At 32.7% G+C, this 21552-nt stretch overlaps 2 protein-coding genes across 2 annotated transcripts in view; both read left to right on the forward strand.

Moving 5' to 3' along the window:
* Window positions 1-7980: 7980 nt before the first annotated feature.
* The window catches only part of Nsun5 (Nop2/Sun-like domain containing protein 5), an 81777-nt gene continuing 68205 nt past the window's right edge, over window positions 7981-21552 (forward strand). Inside the window, exons 1-2 of the mRNA XM_075354083.1 lie at window positions 7981-8207; window positions 14085-14358. Of these exons, the coding sequence (XP_075210198.1) occupies window positions 8085-8207; window positions 14085-14358 (397 nt within the window). The 5' untranslated portion in view covers window positions 7981-8084. The remainder of the gene's footprint in view (window positions 8208-14084; window positions 14359-21552) is intronic.
* On the forward strand, window positions 14919-20938 carry Ccdc114 (Coiled-coil domain containing protein 114). The gene has a single exon (XM_075354091.1). It carries the CDS (start codon window positions 15052-15054, stop codon window positions 16405-16407), a length of 1356 nt encoding a protein of 451 aa, XP_075210206.1. The 5' UTR covers window positions 14919-15051; the 3' UTR covers window positions 16408-20938.

The raw sequence follows: 21552 nt of genomic DNA on the forward strand, positions 1-21552 counted from the left end.
CAGATCTTCCTAAGCCCTTAGAAAGATCTAATGATGAAACATCATTAATGATGCCCTTAGCCCTTAGGATGCCATTATCACTTGTAAAATTCCTCTTCTTCAGTCTGTTCTTTACTTGAGGGAACAGTTCAAAGTCACATGGAGCGAGGTCAGGGTCATAGGAAGGGTGCTCGCTCTAACAGTTTTGTTCCAGTGTTGGCCAAATACGCAGAGCAAACTGAAGCAGGACCATGAAGAAATCATGGGTCCACCTTCAACAACTTAAGTCAGGCATTCATTCCTTGGTATCACTACTTCCCAGTAACTGTTTTCAGAGTTTCCAACACAACTCGATCTAAAATTCTAGTCACACTAAAACATATGGCCACCTTTATCTTCTTCAGTGATCTGGATTTTCGAAAGCCACAGAGGTCTTCCCTATGAATATCCACACTTTGTGCTGAGCCTTAGTCAGGACATCATAATATAAAAGCCAAGTTCCATCATCTGTTACAATACTGTTCACAAAGGAAGATTTTCCATTTTTAAACTTTTTCAGCATTTTACCATGAAATAAGACATGTCATCTAATTGGTTAAGCTGAAGGTGATCTCACAGAACAGCATGAAATTCTGCCATCCACTGCTGGTGGATTAATACCATGGGACACCTGTATTATGATCTAATAGAAATCATAAGGTATGTGTTTTGTTTTTTTTTTAAAGAGGTGGAGGAACCCCCTAAGCAGTGTTGAGCTCACTAACAGGTTCCGCCAGTTATAACCAAGGGTGTGTGCATACCTGCACACTACCGACTAAATCTTCACCCTTGGCTTCCCCCTTCCTGGGACTTCTTATAAAAACATTTCATCAAAAGAAGGGGGAATTGCCCACACACACAGTCTTAACAAACCAACAAATGTCACACACCACACAAACAACACTACTGGAAGCAACATATACAGCAGGTCAAATACATACATCAACAACAACACACAAGAACCTGCAGAAAACAGGACAAGCTACTAACATCCACAACACCCACACAGCCGTCAAGACAGAAATCTTAAATAGTCACACCACTTACCAGTAGCCACCATCAGACGAACGAGCAGAGTGTACCCGGTCTCATCGCAACCAGCACACTTACAGGGGGGCCCCTAGGCACTCAGACGAGGACCTGTCTGCCCGCAGCCTACGGCGCCATTCTCCTGTGTGGGAGTACTCATATAATTGGAGCTTCCTCATGACCGTCCTGACGAATTTCATGTGCTCACGTCTCAGGTTACCGAACATCTCTCTATGCTCTATGGCGAATCGCAGACACAAAAAGGAAACATGTCGGAGGGTCTCTTCCACCTCGCAGTCTGGACAATTTTCAGATTGATCGATCCCAAATCTATACAAATATCACCTGAATCCCCCATGACCCACCAAGAATTGCGTTAACTCAAAACTCAGCGTGCCATGGGTGCTACGGCACCACCCCCTGATGTCCCCAATAAGGCAGTGGATCCACCTACCCTTCGTGGCCCAATCCCACCGCTCCTGCCATGTTTGTGCGATCTCTTTTTCTAGTTCTTCAGCAGAACGCTTCCTTCCCTCTAATAGGAGTGTTCTCAGTTCCCTAGTTCTGCTACGCCGCATTATCATCAAGTCTACAGGCAGGAACCAGCATTACCTCAACTGCCTCCCTGGACACCATCCTATAGGCGGCCGCTACTCTTATGCAACACCTCCTATGGATGGATTCCAATTTATCCCTGTAATTGGCAGATATAACAACGCCCGCCCACAACTCGGCGCCATATAGCAGAGCTGAATAGACCACACCAGTAAGCAATTGCCTTCTATGTTGGGAGGGCCCTCTTGTTGTTTTGGGAGTAGGCTAGCAATAAGCCTCCTTGTTTTCTCCACCTTCTCACAAGCCCAGAGTACGTGAGTACTAAATCTTAGTCTGGAGTCAACCCAGATTCCCAAATATTTTATGGCCACCAAAGACACAATTTTTCTGCTATCAAGGATCAGACGTAAGGTTGGCCTCCTCCTGGCGGCAGAGATCACCACCATCTCCGTCTTTTCAGGAGCTAATTCCTGTCCTACCCCAGCCATCCACTCACTAATCCTTGTATACGACTCAGTTATTTTGCCTACATCCTCATACCTTGTTTCCACCTCCACTAGCAACGCTATATCATCTGCGTAGCCAAATAATGTAACCGTTTGTGGGAGAACAACCCAAAACACTCCATTATAAGCCATATTCCAGAAGGTCGGTCCAAGAACCGATCCCTGTGGCATGCCTCTATCTAGGTTTTTCTCAACATACCCATCATGCAGTCTAAAGATCATCTGACGTTCAATGAGGTAATTTTGCACCATCCGTCGCAGGTAAGAAGGGACACGAAGGTCCTCCATTGCTCCCATTACTGCTTGCTGAGTGGCGAATGCAATTAATCACGTTTCGTTCGTCCAGTGTAACTAGGACGCAGATCCTACTATTACCTCTCTTCAAGGCTCTTCCCCCCAAGTCACAGGCAGCAACCACAGCATCGAGGGCGGACTTACCTCGAAGAAATCCATACTGATTCGCGGAGAGCCTGCCCTGTTCTTCCAGTACACCAACTATCCTTTGCTGAAGCATACGTTCCAGTACCTTCGCTAGCGCATCAATCATCGCCAGCGGCCGGTACCAGGAGGGAAGTGCCAAATCCGTTCCCAGTTTAGGAACTAGCACCAGCCGCTGACGCTTCCATCTGCCAGGAAAAACTGTCTTGTTAAGACAGGCGTTGATGTCTCTAAAAACGCCTCTGGCTCAGCCCGAGCCGCCACCTTGATAACCATATTAAGCAGGAGATCCGGGCCAGGCGCCCTGGTCGACGATATTCATGTGATCGCGGCTTCTAGTTCTGCATCGGAAAAGTAATTCGTCCCTCGAGGGGAAGAGCCCATCAGTACTTCTTGTGGATACCTTATAACTGTAGCTCTAGGTCTTACTGCTTTCTTCAATAGAACCACATAGGGCTTCCCTCATGGGTCCGTCTCCACCTCCTCAATTAATTGAGCCCAACATTTTCTCTTTGACTGTAAGATGAGCTTAGTAAGCTCTCTCCTCCTTTTCTTATACAGCTCAGCGTATACAACTTTCACTGAATGCAAGTACGCCCTTGTCATACGCCTTCTAGCCCGGTGACATTCTTCTCGCTTTCGTGCTATATCGGCAGTCCACCAATTTGCAGGCGGCCAACCCCTGCAGACGTACTTACGTGGGAGAACTTCGCAGGCTTCTTCAAGAAAATCGGCAAGACATGCGGCCTTCCCCTCCGCCGTGGAGACACGATGTACTGCACGTAGGTCAAGCCGTTCGGTAAAAACACCTAAGTTGAAGTCCCTGGTGCTCCCGCCCGTGAATATAGGTGGTGCCCGCCAGCTCTGGTGCCAGTGATTGTCATCAAGATCGCTTAATGATCGCTGGCCGTGTAGCCTTCCCACACTCTCCAGTCTGCAATACGGGCGCAAGCTCAGGGGAGGCAAAAGTCCCTCGATTATAGAGCCCGAGGGCCCTCTCCAAAATTTAAAGGCATGTGATCTGTCTGTCTCAAAGCATTTTTTGTATTACAGTAATGTTATAGACATAGATGAAGACATAGATGAAGACAGTCGACCTAATCTTGGAGCATCCTCAAGGCCAAAATTTCCTCTTTCAACTCCTGTTATCACCTAAATATTGTTGTACAATGAGGACAATACTTTCTAAGTACAGGAGTCATTCCTGTAAACACTGATCAACATTTAACCCACATGCAAAATTGTTCACTATTCACTGTTTGATCATTTCAACACTACTTCTTTTCACTAACATGGTTAAAAAACAAATGACACTAGTAACTAGAACGGCTACAGTACCAGTTGGATCCTGCCTGGTCACACACTTAGTTGTCCCTGCCTGTGATGATCCATTCAGTTGTATAACAAAACTTTCCTAGTGACATTTGTGGTTCCAGAAAGGCATTCAGTAAGTAAAATTTATGTCTATATCTATTTAATTTACGTCTAGATCAATCTGATAAAATATTGTTTAAGTAAAATAATTTTTTCAATAATTAATTTATAAATTATTTACTCAGTGCCTGGAAATAAACTTCCAAAATTTCTTTTCAGTTCTATAATTTGTTCCTTCTTCAGTAATGTTGGAGAAACTTATTTTAAATGATAAGGAAATTCATTTAGGATGAGGTCAAAGCATGTATTTGATCTATGTTGGTTTTTTATTGCTTAGCAAGTTACTTTTATAAAAGCTAGTGTGTTGTAAACTTCATATTATTAAAATGTGTTGAATTTGTGGCTAACTTGTTATGTCTAAAATTTATGTCATGGTTAACATCTTTGTTGATTAGCATCAACGATGATCTAGTGAAAAAATTAATAAAAGTATATTTTGATGTTGAGTGTAATTCTTGTACATATTTTTTCCATTTACAAATGAACTTGTATCCTGTTTTCCCATTATACAGTCTGTATTCAATGCAGTTTCATCTATATACTGCTGGGATTCTATGTCAATCCATTTCTTGTTTGATCATATGCCATAATGATCGTATATAATTTCTTTGTGGTTTTGAGTGTTTGTTATATATTTTTTCTGTCTTGATGTATAATTTTTAGTCTATATTTTATGAAATGTTAATAAATGTAGTTATGAGCTAGATATTTTATTGTGTCATTTAATATAGTTGCCAATTGATATGAAAATGCATATTAGATTATACAAGTATGAAAAAATGCATATTTGTGTGAGTAAACAATATGTCGTAGATTTTGAGTTATGCTTATAGTAGTGCTGCAAGAAGTAATTGTTTGATAGTTAAATCTTGTTTGTTTGTAATTAATTTTATTCATTAGCTGTTTTATTTTGTTTGAATTTTCGGCACAGATCAAACTTATGAAAAATTAAAAATAATTAGTTAGTTATTCAAGAAGTGAATAGTTTTCAATTAGTTTTAATAACAAACTTTTTTTAACATTTTGTCATGCTGATAAGGAGATCAATTTTTTCCAAAAATGTTGCATTGCACCATCATTAAAGAAACATTAAAAGGTGACATCTTTTTGATAACTTAGGCACTTATTATATTTCACTGTTTTGTTGGTGCTGAAACATGCTTTTGGAGATAATTCTTCTGAACAAGTTTTGTTAACAAACGTTTAGCAATTTATCGAATGCAGAGCGTTACCTGTAAGGCCCGGGACAGACGAGCGTTTATTTTACGTGCGTTGTAGCGCACGTTGAAGCACATTACTATACTTTCAATACGACTAGTCATACATCAACAGATATCTGGTTTAGCGTACGTTTCAAACGTACGTACAATGCTGAACGTATCATGCTAGACGTACCTTGAAACTTGTCTACGTGCATTGCAGCATTCTGTTTGTACCAATATGTAACACACAAATGCGTTTTCTTCGGCCGTCAATTAATAGAATACCTACGTTTGTACGAGTATTTTTGTTATAGTGATAATAGAAGAAAGTAGAACTGATAGACTCCGAACTTTTGAATAGTGAAGTGAAGAAACGGGTTGTTTTGTGGGATACTTCTTGTGAAGATTAGAAAGATGAAAATAAAAATAATGCAGCTTTAGATTGCAGTTGCTTTATCTTTATTTGAAACTTTCGATAATAAAATTGAGCCCAAAAAAAATACTAGTTAAGTATTCACATATTTAACATAGTTTGTAATTCTAAATTCTGTTGTATTGCCAAGGCAATTGTCCAGCCTCACTTAAAAAATGATTTGTGAGTGCATCTCGTTAGCGATTAATAGATCTATTTACGTTTATATTATCGCCGAAATCAAAATCTTCTAATCCCATAATGGTTCTGGTATCGTCAAAATTACTCATCGCGTTTGCGGACAACAATAACACTTTACAATGTCAACAGCAAAATCTACATTTACATCAATTGGCCTGTGAAATATACGCCACTTGTTGCTAAGAATTCCAAAGGTACATTCCACATAACGCCTAGCCCTTGTAGTTAAATACTCTTTTCGGTACTGCTAATTGTTTGCCAGAGTAAGGGCGAAGAAATGGGTGATAACCCAAATGCTTCCCACAAACGCAAAAGATAAAGGTATCGTAACCCCCGTACTTGTTTGGGTCTAGAAAGCATTAGTATGTTAGCCTCCATCTTTCTATATAAAGAAGAACTTCTAAAAATCGTAGAATCCGAGTCTTTTCCAAAAGATCCAGTGTCGACGTAGATAAAACTGTAATTTGAATCAGCTACTGCTACTAGTACGGTAAAAAAATAATGTTTGTAGTTCTTATATAAAGATCACTCACATATGGTTTTATAATTCGAATGTGTTTTCCATCTACAGCCCCCACACAATTGAGAAAATTAGTTCAATTTGTAAAACCTTCCGCTATGTTATTCCAATCTGCTTCATTAGGAACAGGAATACATTTTGGTTTAATCACATCCCAACTGTTCTGCACACAGTTCTTACAATTTCACCTACCGTTGAACGTCCAATCCTGAAGTTACAGTGCAAATTCTTTAAACTTCATCCACTACCAAGATACCTGAAAATAAAAACAGCCCTTACAATTGAACAATTCAGAAATGTTATTATTTTTTTTTACAGTACAAGATGCAGAAAAGAAATGGAGAAGTATCGAAGATAACTTTGTCGGAAACTGCCAAAATAAAGTAGAAGCCAGTAGGTCGGGCTCTGAGGCAAAAAAACAGAAAGTATGTTTACGAAGAACAGCTACATTTTAGAAAAGCCTATAGAACTTCGAGCTACTAAAAGCTTATTCCAGAACAGGAAAGTAATAGTAGTTTTGATAAGGAGAGTGACAGCAGTGAAAATGATGTTGAGGAACTGTAGACCAGCCAGTTACTCCAAGAACTTCAAAACAACCTATGGTAGTTTAGCACTGTAAAGCGTGTTCGAAAAATTAATTTTGTTAAAGATAAGTTGATCAGTTTTATGGATACTCATCAACCAAAGTAAGATTTATGTGAAGAAGATGAGGATCTATACTTTTTTAAATCTACTCTGTCTTAGTTCGGAAATTAAATTCTGACCAAAAGTTTACATTTAGAATGCATACACTGCAACTTGTGCAAAACTTGCTAAAATCTGCAGATTCGAGAAATAGTGCAGGAGCTTAGAATGCATACACTGCAACTTGTGCAAAACTTGCTAAAATCTGCAGATTCGAGAAATAGTGCAGGAGCAAATAATTTAAATGTTTCTTCTGCGCAATAATCTACTACCGCGCATGCTAATACAGATAACAATACTACTGATTTTTCTGACCAACATTACTCTCGAAATTTATCAAGACCGTTATCAATAGCTAGTTTTTTCTAAATGTTCTCCCAACTACCACTCTACAGATGAATCACATGTCGGATGGCCCACTCAGCCCACATTATTCAAATTTATAAAAATTGTACTTATCGTACTTATTTTGCGAGTTATTTTGTAGGCAGTTCATAGTTAATAAAATAAAAAGTATTGAATAAGTGGTACTTAAGCAAGCATTTCTTCTGGTAGAACTGCGCTCCTCGTATTCGTATCTTGCCTTGCTATGTGATTTTTTATAGATTGCAGCAGTTCACCAAAGGAATTTGTAGACATCCGAAAAAATTAAAAAATTTGTCTTCGTCAGTTCTGAGACATGCACACAGAGTACAGAAATGACCATTCAGATATCTTTCACAATTTATAGGATGCATCCACCACCTTCTTTTTTATTTTATTAGGTAAAGAACCACCAAATACGAAAAGTTACATACTTCTACAGCGCGCATCGTGTCTGAAGTGAATATAATTTCACTAAAAATAGCGCATGTTTGTAAATATACAACGTTCGTATGATAACTACAAAATCTACTGTAAAACGTTCGCTTAAAACTAATATAAACGCTCGCTCGTCTGCCCTGGGCTTAACAGCTAGCGCTAATATAGTCGAATGGCTGTACTTGCTGCCAACTTCCTGTTATGATGTTTTTTTAGTTGCTAACATGAATTGTGTTTAGTCTTATCTTGAATGGTTATTCTTCTAATGTAGAAGTCATGTTATTATGTCTGGAATAAAACATTCGGTTAAAGTTCCTAGGTTATACAAAGACGCTTCTCGAATTTTAAAAGCTGTTCATGAAGGAGGTAGTTTAAAAGATTTAGTTTTCAATCACAGCAGATTTGCGGTTTGTATTTACTACTATTATTACTTTATTATCGTCACGTGTGGATTATTTTTTTGTGATAAATTTTTTAAAGTTATTTCAAATGTTAGTTGTGCTTTGTTTCAGAGGTTATGTGTACATGATTTTTTAATAATTTAAGCTACTTGACTATCACGTGAGTGGCGTTTTTGTTCTCCATGTTGTATGACTGATTTTTGGTGAAGGAATTATTTGTTTATAAGTGGTGAAATAACAACCTTTTTCATAACAACCTTTTTTACCATTTGTTTTATTTCATAAGTATTCTTAGTAACTTAAGAGTGTAACTAAATATTTTACTTCTGTTATGATGGAATAGTGATATATATTAGTTTTATAGGTACTTCATCTTGTAATTTTTAGTTTTGTAGTTAACTTTTTTTTAAATCTCATTATTGAATTTTAGTTAATTTTATTCCAAATTGTTGTGCTCTATTAGAATGTGTATTTACAGATATTTTACAAAAATGAGTTGTTTTTAATGACAAACGAGATCAAATTTACTTTATGCTTAAAGCTTTTTTCTTGAAACTGTGTTTTCAGTTGTACCATTCTTACATATAATTATATCATACCAAATGTATTTTTTTTTTAATTACTTAAGGTTACCTTTTAACATTATTGTCATCCTTCTCAGTAAAACTAGTAGCAATTTTTTTTTTCTTGTGGTAGGAGGTATTGTGGTGGTCTTGATATGAATTGAACTGATCTGAAAATTTGTGTCACTGTTAAAAAAAACTGTTTACTAATAATTTATACGCAAATCACAAAGGTTTTACAGTAATTATTTCACAGCATTCAGTTACTGTCTTCAACTTTCACTCTTGTGGGTACTTACGAATTAATGCCACCGCAGCTACAGCTTTATTTAAAAAACAAAGTAGTCAATCGGATTTTGGTGGAAAATGGGCCGATATAGAGTTTAACATAGATTCAAAACAGTCTCTTTATTAATTTTAATAAATGGTTATTATTTATTTATTTTATAAATATAATTTAACCAAACCTTAACCTACGCTCGCTTCGCTTGCTAACCTTGACTAATTAACAGGAGTGTTTTGATTATTTAAATAATAAACAATTGCAATAATTACTGAATTTATTAAATAAATACTCAAAAAATTACGGTGTTAATTAGTCAAGGTTAGCGAGCGTAGGTTAAGTTTGGTTAAATTATATTTATAAAATAAATAAATATAAATAACCATTTATTAATATTAATAAAGGGACTGTACATTTTCCACCGAAATCCGATTGATTACATTGTTTTTAAATATAGCTGTAGCTGCGGTGGCGTTAATACGAAGTACCCTTGTGTTACCCCGTCATGATAATTCAATTTTTTCATTTCACTTTGTTAAATCTGTTGAGATTAAGGATTAACTTAATTTAAAATTTGTCAAAATGAGCATTTATTATTGACTTCAGACATATTTTTGTATTTATTTTAACTAGAAATTGATCTGTATTTCTTTTTTATGTGGTATGCTACAAAAAAATTTCATTAAGAAATGTCATATAAAGTATATTAACCATTCAACATCAAGGAGATTATTTTACAACAATAAATTATTAACATAAATTACATACTAACAAAAGACAGAAAAAACACAGAATAAAATATTCTTAACTGCTTAACTGTCTAATTTATGCACTGGTTCTTGGTTGTGATTAAAACAACTTCACAAGCCTTTTTTTCCTGAAAAAGTCTTGATATTATTATCTGATGAAATAACATGATGCCAACATGTATAGCGAAGATTTGTTATATTTTGATGATGTCAAGGTTGTATAGTTGTTGGCCCATTGTGTTTTGATACATTTTTCTCAATTTCATGTTGTTAAAACTTATTACTTAAAGCAATAAAATCAGGAAGCAGAAGCTCAATAGATGATCTTCTTTTGTCCAGCCTTCTTTCAATTTTCAGATTGAGACAATTTCTTTGACATTTTCAAAACATAAGTACAACAGTGCAGTCTCAAACAAAAGACGGGCATCAACTGAGTATTTCCTGAAGATTGGATTGTGCTATACTACTATCAATAAATTTGTTGAATACTTTATTAAACATATAAGTTGGCCATATACAACCATCAATACCTCATCCCTAAATGTGCTTAGTTTCTCCTATATGCTGGCAGCTGGCAGGGGTTATGCACCGCTTATTTCCTGCCAGCTCCCTGTCAACCTGTAAATTAACACTAATATATATCTTCCTTAAAACTGATTTTATTTCTCATTAGCTGGCCTACTGTGGATTTTAAAAAAAAAAATTGTATTGTTATTAAGTACATGTGAATTGTACTGTTTTCAAGAGGTTTCAGTTTTCTGTGTATAAAGATAGAAATTGAGGATATCAAATACTTTGAATTTTTTGTACAACCAACTTATATATTGCAAAAATCCTTACAGTGGCAAATATATAAAGAAATATTTAAAATATGAAAATATAACAAAAATATAACATAAATGTGATATAATATATAATTTCCTCACACTGATTAACCTTTTTAATTTTTTTCTCAGGTAGTTTATAACTTTTTTCTTTGATTTAGCAACACTCATCAACACTGTCTCTAGCATAAAAAAGTAGTCAGCCATCTTGTTAACATTCCGCCTCCCTTGGTATCTTTTTTCCATGTTCTTTGATGTCCTAATGGGAACAATATCCTTGTTCTTTGCTGACATCTCTTAAGTTCTACGAAAAACTTGTGCAAATATAGTAAATGGAGCTTCGCATTCATGTTACAGCTCAATTTCATGAAATTCTGCTATGGAGTTTTAACCATGGTTTCATAGTCTAGATTTTTCTTATTACCCAGAAAATTGGCTACAACTGCTTTAAATGAAGCCCAAGCAATTTTTCTACTGGATTCATTGTACATTCAGATACTTTATCTTTCTTTAAATTCTTGATCTGTGGTCCAACGAAGATCCCTTCTTTAAATTTTTCATTAGATATGGTTGGAAACTTTGTTACCAAGTACTGGAAAAAGCCATCATCTTTTGGAAGTGCTTTAGTAAACTGTTTGATTGATGGCTGGTAAAATTTCCACACGGTAATGTAGAAAACATCATTTTTCTCCATCCCCTAAAGAATGACCCCTCTCTTCTCAAAAAAGAACTCCCACTTGTATTCATTCCTGGATATCTTGTAATTTTAACTAATCTTTTTGGAGGTGTCTTTTATGCTGGTTTTTATTTTCAGATTTGTACAAAATATAGCTTCTAAAAATTGTATTAATGAAAAGTAATAATAAGAGGTTTGTAGATTTTAAATAGTTTTAAAGTTTTCACTTTTGCACAACTTGCATTACGAAAGTCTGAAATGTTAAAATTCAAAAACAAACAAATAACATATTTTAAAAGAATAAACTAACGCTAACTTTGAGATTAACAAAGTACAAAGATCAACAATCTCAGAAAATGAATCTCCTTGGGTAGTTTGGCAACTCATCCAATGCCTCATCTGCTGTCATTGTTTTATCTTTGTGCTTGTTCAGGTTTGCCAATCCTGTTGTTCTGTCTCTTTTCATTGCATTGCTTCTAAGTCTTCTCAATATGTTGAATGACCTTTCAGAAGTTGCAGTTGTGATTAATAAAGCTACCTTGAGAATATGCCGTGTGTGGAAATGATTAGCTCATACATATGTTGAGTGTTTTGAAACCATCTTCTGATAAATAAAGTTTCTCTTGAAGAACAATTTGTCTCCATACTTGACTTCATCCAGCTATGCATTTTGTGAGCACTGAAGCAAGTCTTCATATGTGTTTTACAAATGCTTTGTAACTTTGTCCTCATCCATTATGCTAATGTTGGTTTGCATAGTTGAAATATTGAAATTTTGTAAAATATTTTCATACTTAGAAAACCTCTCCAACAAGTGCTCAAATGCTCCAAGAAAAGTATTAAAAATTGAAAGATTGTAATACTCTCTGGATCCTTTGCAGGCACATTACTATGATTAGTTTGTTATTCATGGGCTCTTTATTTCAATATCGTACTTTTGATAATCATACTTCACAGTATCAAAAATCTTCTGGAACTCAGAATTTGTACCTGCACATATCTTATTAAATACAAAAATACATGCTAACTTAACGGCCTATGACAGGTCAATATTTTTCAATTGAAGCTGTGTGTCAATGGCAGGGTAATAAGTGTACAGACTGCATCACTCCAAGAAATTTGTAATCGGCACCTTTTCAAGGTATTCAAAATTCTGCAAGCCACAATTGCTTCCTTAGAATCCAAGTAGTTGAAATTTTTTGAATTGCTTTAAAACAAAATGACTAAGTCGAATATGTTTTAGCATGTGACTCCCTCCCTTCGTAGAGGAAGATTACTTGCCTTGTGACGATCCTGGTGGCTACATAATTTCAGCAGTCTCATGACTTTCAACCTAGCATGTTGGACATAATTTCTTCCACACTTTATGCTTGGGCTCAAGCGGTTTGCTTCTTTCATCAGCTTCGACTTCGGCCTCTTCATCAGCTTCAGTTTCTCTGTCAGCTGTAGCCCTGTCCTCAGATTCAATTTCAACAGAGCAGCTTGTCATTTTGGGATATTACACATAACACATAAACAGTTTCAATTGTTCCTAGAGCATTTTGAATGTATGCAATTTCACACGTATTTGAAATTGCCAAATTTAAATGTGTATTGTGACCCATAGTGCATATATATTGTCATTTTAAATATTTTTTGAATGTATGCAAGAGCATCATGGAATTTTCCACTCATTGCAGCGATCCCATTGTACCCCTGACCAATCAAATACTCCATTTTAATGCCTTTTTTTCTAAAAATTTCAGAAGTGTATCTGCAAGATTATGTTTCATACAGTCAGTATCCTTATTGTGGTGATTACTTAAACATCCACTGGTAAAACACTTCTTGAATGAACTCATCTGGCTTCGGATGTGATTTTACTTTTCAAGTGGTACTGTTTTGTTTGATCACCACAAAACTTTTCTAATACTTTATCCCATCACCATATGGTTCAGTTTTTGGTTACTCATATTGCCAACTTTTGTGTCTGCGAAGAAAACAGTATTTACAAAATGCTCCATCCCATTTTAGAAAATATATAAGCCAATCAAATTTCTTCAACCAAATATATTTTAATCATAAATTACATAGTTTTTTGTTAATTGAAAACTGGAAATTAGGTACCTGGCATCGAAAGTTTATCCATCAGCTGATTTGGATTTACTACTGCGATGCGCGTACACTCTTTTTTAATCTTTTCTACAAATGTGCAATATCGACTCATCCTCCAATACTTATAGAATTATCACGTAAGCTATATCATCATTTGTATCCTTTCAATTTCTTCATGTGAATTTTCATTTTCCCCTTGTTCATTTTGTTGATTTTCATTGACTTCAGGCTCCTTTTCTTGATTTTGGCTGTCTTCAACTGAGTTTAGTCTTTCAATTTGTCCACTTGGCGGTTGCGGCTCATCTACATAATAATAATAAACACACTTACCTGAACTCATTTACAAACTGTACAATCAAAAGATCACAGCACAAAAGTAACCTCAAAGCACTATAGCAACTCAACAATAACTATGGTTTGATGCCTGAAAGCCAACTGGGTATAAGCTGGTCAAGGGTGCCAATTGCTCTCTGTTAGAAAATATTTTTTCTTCAAAAAAACTTATACAAATTATGTTTTAGAGAATAAAGTAGTTTAAAAATACCTAAAATTATATGATCGTTAAACTTGTGCAACACTGTAATTTTCTGTTGTGATTTATATGTTAGGTCTATTATATATTAGGTAATATTAAGATTTTGATGTGATAATTTTTTTCCTCATTATTTACTATGAATCTTTCTTACTTTTGCAGAATATCAAAGCATTACATGCACTAGTTGCTGAATCTCTTAGATACGATAACATTTTATCAAGAATTCTGAATTGTACTAATATTTTAGAACTTGAAAGTAGATTAGATCCATGGCTTGCTAAAATACTAGTAACTGAATTATTGTTTGGTAAGAAACGGTTACCTGGTGACAGTAAACCAATATTGACTGTGTTAAAGTTTGAAAATGACTTACTCAGGGAGCTGAACAGAGCTGATGTCTTAAATATCTCTTTGTATAAAAGACATAGAAAAGGTAATTCTTTTATTAAAGTAAACATTTTGAAAAAAGATTGTGATTTTTAAGTCAGTTAAGTGTTAATACATAAGTGTTTGGTGAAGTGTGTGAATATCATTTAATTTCTTTCGATAGAATTATTTATTTATTTCATTGCATAGGAAATATTGCCACACTATTTTGTATTTTTGTATATTTACCATATTAATTTAGGAAATATTGCCATATTAGTTGTAGTATTTTTGTGTATTTACCTGATTAATTTAGTGACTTTTGTTATTTATTATAATATTCATTTAAAACTATTTGGTGGTTGTAAAACATTTTTGATATTTCAAAATGCCTTCAATGACTGTAGTTATCGGTTACTTTTTTATTTACAGTATGGCTATGTTTTCATTACCATTTGCTGCTTTTTTTGGTGTTCGTTTCTGTCTCAGAGATTATTTTGGTATTGATGGTTTTATCAATACAGTTTGGTCTGTCATATCAGCAGTATTAGTTGTTAACTTGATCATTCTGTCATATGTCATAAAAGCTTGGCATGAACCAGAACCTGAGAGAGAAATTAAAGATGGTCAGAAAAGTTTGAAACGGGATTAAGAGAAATAAATTTCTAAAAAGTGATGAATTTAATATAATGTAATTTTGTCCAGAAAATTATTTCTTCTAATATTAAATACCTCAATTGCGTAGTAAAACAGAGAAAAAATGGCACAAAAACCACCTCAGGATGATTTAGAGATGAAACAAATGGCTCAGGCTGAATTAGAACGTTTGCAACGACAGTATCGTGTGATGGAAGGTGATCGTTCAACGTACATGAGTGAGATGAAAATATTTTTGGTTAGACAGCGTAAAATAATTGATGTTCTTAGTAAACGTAAACAGAATTTAACTGCTGATATATCAGTGCAACCAGCTAAGAGAGTCATGCAGACAAAAACAAATGCCGCCCGAAATATTGTAAATAATTTAGAATTAATAGAATCATTAAATATGAAAATTAAAGCTGAAAAAGTACAGATCACTGAATTGAAAGTACAAATAAATAAAGTTAATGATGAGATTTTAAAATTAAATAAAACAGATGTAAATGAATTGCGAGTGCAAGAAAAGAAAGAAGAATATAAACGTACAATAACTGCGCTAGAAGATCGATTAGAAGTAGCTACAAGAAAGTTAAATTCTGTTATTGCTGATAATGCTGGTTTTAGACATGAAATAAACCACCTTTTATTTGAACGGAAAATTTTTCATAAATTTTACTTACAGATGTCTAAGGAGTTGATTAAAAGTAAACAAATTATGATAGATCTTATTGAACAAGCAACAAATGCGTTTGACCAACGAGAAGAAACTCAGGAGAAATTAAAAGGTTTGAAAGATCGTATGAAAGTTGAGTGTGCAATACATGCCCAAGAAGTTCGAGAATTGATTCGTCATCTTGAAAATGATGAAGTCTTATATGAATTTTTGGCTATTAAAGGACAAAAACGTGTATTAGCTGATCTTGAAGCAAAAGAAGCTTTAGAAAAACAGCAACAAATAGAAAATATTGAACAAAAAATTGCTGTTTATAATGACATGTTAGAAAAAATAAAGAAATTTTCTGGTGAAAATGATGTAAATCGTCTAGCTGTTGGATTTTTAAAACAGGAAGAAGAAAATTTTACTTTATTTAATTATGTTAACGAGTTAAATAGTGAAGTTGAAGCACTTCAGGAGCATGTGAATGAATTAATGTTAAATATTGATGAGCAGCGAACAATAAATCGTGAACGAGCTGCACAACAAGAAGAAACATTAACTAGTTTACATATTACTTTAAAGCAGAAAAAAGTCATTGTTTTAGAAGCTCAAAAACATCTTGAGAAACTTGATATTATATTAAAAACTTTAATGTCTGGTATTGAACGTGTATTTTATAGATGTAAATGTAATTATTCTCCTATATTGGCACTTGTTGGAGAAAATCCAAGCATAAACATTTATAATGTAATGTTATGTATATCAGTTTTAGAAAAATATGTAATACATTTATTAGAAGTTATTAATTTGGTATGAATTTAGTAATTATATTTTTATATTTTATGAAATGTGGTGTATATAATTTGTAAACCAATAAGTTCTATCAGTTGCAAAATTGTTAATCTTTCAATAATGCTGTTGGTAAAGTAATCATCATAAAAATAACATTTTTGTAAAATAATTGTATTAATTTCTTAAGAGTATGTACTTAAATCATTTTTAGTAAAAAATAAATTAAAAAAATTTAGTAATAAAAAAATCCTTAAAGATATTTGCAAATTATTGTAGAGGAAATGGATAAAAGGGTAGGTATATAAGTTTGGGCCAGATTATGATTGCAGAATTTTATTAAAAAACTAAATAAATAATAAATTAGCCCTGTTAATATGTTTCTGTTCATTTTGTTCTCCCAGATCTGATATGAATTCATGAAAAACAGTTCTTTCAGTTTGCAAAAGAACTTGTACGATCTCATGTGAAAATACTAATTTACATGACATTATTAAAAGAAGAAAAAAGTATCTGAAAATTTTGTTGCTTTAGTGACAAATGTGATTTAATAACAGTACATTGTAGTGACTGTACAACTGTGGTTGGGTCAGCTGTGCTTCATGATCATGAATATGTGGTCTTGTGCATTTTAGTTTCTGTTGACAATAGCAAGAACCACAGTATGCAGAATTCTACCATGTTGTAGTGCAGTTAGCATCTAGCTTTTTTGTGTACTTTTTCTAGTTTTTTATTTTTAGTTGATAAAATTATCTAAATTACATAATAATACTGGATGCATTATTATTTAAGTAATTGTGTATATTTAATACTATTGTACTATGCATATTTTTCATACATGGTAAGAATAAAAGTTCTTGAAATTTTAAAATGTAATTGTTAGTGTACATGAAGATGCTTTGGTTTACTTTTTTTTTAAAAGTATTATCATAACATTTGTACTTCATTCTACTTTCAAAAGAATTGTCCTTTTTTCAGAAACCTTTCTGTATTTGTTTACTACATTTGATATAATGAATTCTTCAGTAGAAATATTTTCCGATATTTATTTTAAGAAAAAGATTTTTTCCTTATTATTGCATCTGTCCATTTAATCAGAAAATATTATTTTATTCTTGTTGAATGGCCAATACAATTATGATCTGTTTTTATGGAAAAGAAATCATTTCAAACACTTATTAGAAAATCAAACTTGTTTGATTGATAATTCAAAGAAACAATAATAAAAAATTGTCAGATTCAAACAAAAACAAGATTTACTAAAAATTAGTCATGCTGTCATGTTTTACAGAGTGGCACACAATTGACTCCTATATTTTTTAATATTTTTAAGAAAGAGTAATCGTAAGGGAATAAATATCAACTAAAAATAAAAAGCTTGATATTTATTACTTTACATTTAAAAAAAGGCTTTTTGAACAAGATTTCTTGAAGATGGTTGCTGTTACAGTCAGTATATTCTTGCACTTGTGCAGTGAAGCTCTCAAATAGATAATGCAGCAGATCTGTGTCAATGCCTGCAACTTCTTCATTATGGCTTCTTTCAGCTCCTATAGAGTTCCGGGATGTCTCGTGTAAACATTTTCTTTTTATATTACTACAAAAAAAATCAGGAAGGTTATATCTCAGAGATCTGATATGAATTCATGAAAAACAGTCCTTTTAGTTTGTAAAAAACTTGTTATATGATCTGTTAAGTCTTTTCTAAATTCACGTGAAAATTCCAATTTACATGACATTACTAGAAGAAAAAAATAATTGAATAAGAAATTGAAATAAGTGAATTTAGAAATTGCATAAGCCAGTAGTCCACTAGATCATGAGATAACAGAACGTATTTTTTAACAAGCATCATGCTGTAATCAGTGTATGTATAGTGACCCCATCTTGTTGAAAGAGGATATTTTTTTAATTAACCCCAGGCCTGTTCAGTTCATTAATCACAAAGGTTTGCAGCACTTCAACATATTTTTCTGAATTACATTTTCTGCTATATTGTTTGCAAACAAAAGTAGACTCTCATTTCCAAACCCTATGAGAATGCAGTGATTCCATTCATTGGAATATTCCATTCATTAATCAGAAAATATTATTTTATTCTTGTTGAATAGCCACATACAATTATGATCTGTTTTTATGGAAAAGAAATCATTTCCAACATTTATTAGAAAATCAAAATTGTTTGATTGATAATTCAAAGAAACAATAATAAAAAATAGTCAGATTCAAACAAAAACAAGATTTACTAAAAATTAGTCATGCTGTCATGTTTTACAGAGTGGCACACAATTGACTCCTATATTTTTAAGAAATTGTAATCGTAAGGCAATAACATTGCAGCAGCAGCAGGATCTGCTGCTGCAATGTTATACAAAATATTGCAAAAAGTTTACTTTATTGTTTCAGTCTAAGTAAGGTTTTTGAATCACTTGTGATTTTTTTAAAGGGCAGATCTTAGTTCAATCAAGGTGGGCCAAGAGCCTTTAGAAATTCTCTTTATGCTGGCTTGTTTTTGAGGTGACAAGACACATTGCTTTCAAGTCCTTCCTTCATTCAATCTAAATTATCAGCTGTTTTCATTGTTAAAAAAGGTTTCAAGTTTAATATTTACAACTTTTTCATATTTTCTAGCATATTAATCTATTTCAAAATTTTTGTATGAAAAGCTGCACTATACCAGTTGTTCCTGAGTTGTTATAACATAATTTGTTTCAAAAAAAAAGAAATAAAAAAGATCTGCAACTTGTTGTGATTATTATGTTGCTATTAACTGACAAAGTAAGTAATGGCATCTTGAACCCTTTAGTTGGATAATGCCATTGCCAGTTGTACAATTTCATTTTTTCTTAACACTGTATCTTTGAAGTGTGGGGATCAGCTTTGCACCGCCCTATATTTTACAAATTATTAAAATGCACATGGTGCAGCAGAAAGGCTTTAATGAATAATTGTAATTTAACATATTTTTATTGCATGCAATACAGAATTTATTATTTTTTTAACATGTTTTCTTACAATGTATGAAAAGTCTAATTTTGAAACTTACGTTAATACGCGTCTTACGTTTAAGAAAAGAGTATCAAATAGGCTTAAAATTGTAGTGATTTATATTCATGGAAAATAACTTCAGTGGCTGGAGAATGCATAATATAGAAGTGTAGTTACTGCAAACTAAACTTAAACTTAAAAACAATTTTATACACCATGCATCAGTGGATCAAGACATGGTCATATACTTTCTCGGTAAAAATATTTTTTAGAAAAATTGAGTTATATGTTTATATAGAGGGTTATTGAACTAGTAAAATCTTTCAAGCACAACTGTTGTGTATACTGAAATCTACTAGCAACAAACATATAATTAAAAAAAAAAAAATGGCTACAGTAGGGACACTATCGTGCTGGCTAGCATATGTGCTTATTATATCTGAAGTATGAAGTGCAAGTGATATTTTAATTTATTTTAAGAATTATAGTAATTATATTAAATAACGCAATTTTTTAATTATTTATTAAGTAATTAGCCATTTGTTTTAGTGCTATTACCCATTAATGTTGTATTTTATATAATCTGATAACACATCTATATTTAGTGAATTATATAGTGATTTGTACTGAATTTCTGAAGAGAGTAGTTGCTGGTTTTATTTACTTCACAGTATCAGTTATATATGCAATCAATAGAGTCTGTTATTACATAAATTTAATCACCCATAGATTTTTGTAAGTACATACTCTTAATTACATATTTAATTTTATGCTAATACTTTTTTTACTACAATGTAAATAACTAAAAAAAAGATTGTTTATTATAAAAGCAAAATTATCAAAACAGGAATTCCATTATGTAAAATTACTTTCAGGTAAAAAATTTTCTTATTGGACATTTTATAGTACTTATAGCCTTTCTTTAAAAAAGTATTTTTGAGGGTGGTTTTGTAATTAATTTATCAATTTAAAAGACTGATTTGTTATGTAGTAAGTTATTGTCAAAGAATCCTTCCTGGAAATCAGTCCAATTTGAATGCTATATTTAATGCAAAGTATGTCAAACCAGAAGATAGAAATCAAAGTGACATTATGATTCCAATCCTAATTTTATTGAATTAGGAATTTTTTTATATAAGCTTTTCTGATTATTAACATCTAGTAATTATTATTTGTGTTTCTTTTTAAAAGATTACGCATTCAAAGTTAATAGAAAATACTTCTTTTAACACTCAGGCTTGAACTGTTTATCATTTACTTTTGTAGTCTTCTTTTAGAAAAAAAAATTTTGATTGTGCTTATGTAGAAAAGGTTACTTCCGTTTTATTTTTCTATTATTATTTATCTGTTTTTTGTTATTCTGGGTATTATAGTATTGCACTTATTGTAATCAGAAGATGTTATTGTATCATTACTTTTATGGGTATCGGTTTAATATAAATATATATATATTTGTATACATTTATTTAACACTCAAATTTTTATTCATAATTGTAAGCACAATCTGTATTACTAGAAATGAATGTAATATTTGTAATTAAAAGTTAATTTAATATAATTCTGCTATTCTTTTTTTGCATTAGCAAGTTCATCTGTGATATTTTATTGAAAAGTAAATTTAAAATAGCATCAGCAATTAGCAAAGTAATAACCTGCTTAAATATATTTTTATTACAGTTTTTGGCAGAAAAAATATGTTTACATGATTAAATAAAACAAATCTTTGTTACATCATCTTTAATGATTAACCCGCTGTTAGTCATCTGTAAAATTGTCATGCCATTAGTCGTAGAGAATTTTTCTCATATGTGAAATTAAAAAAAAATTATTTATTTTGTCCCAAATATGTTTAGTACTTGCAAGATATGATTGCAGATAAGGTATTAGACAATGAATCATCATTAGTAAAAAAAGAAAAGGAAAATGTATTATATAAATTAGGCTTATGTAAAAATAGTATGGTAGAAGTTACATGTAATCAATATTTACTTCTTGTTACTTAGTATTACAAAGATAAGAAGATTTGCTTTACTTTATTTAAAAACAAAAATAATTACTTATATAATTGTTTTTTTATTTAGTCACTGTCTTAATTTGCACATTCAGAGGAGACAAATACTGCCAAAACAAATACTGTAGCTACATTCTACTTACAAATAGGCACTTTGCACTCATTGCATTTGT

The sequence above is a fragment of the Lycorma delicatula genome, chromosome 1, assembly GCF_047948215.1.
Source record: "Lycorma delicatula isolate Av1 chromosome 1, ASM4794821v1, whole genome shotgun sequence".
NCBI classification, from domain to species: domain Eukaryota; kingdom Metazoa; phylum Arthropoda; class Insecta; order Hemiptera; family Fulgoridae; genus Lycorma; species Lycorma delicatula.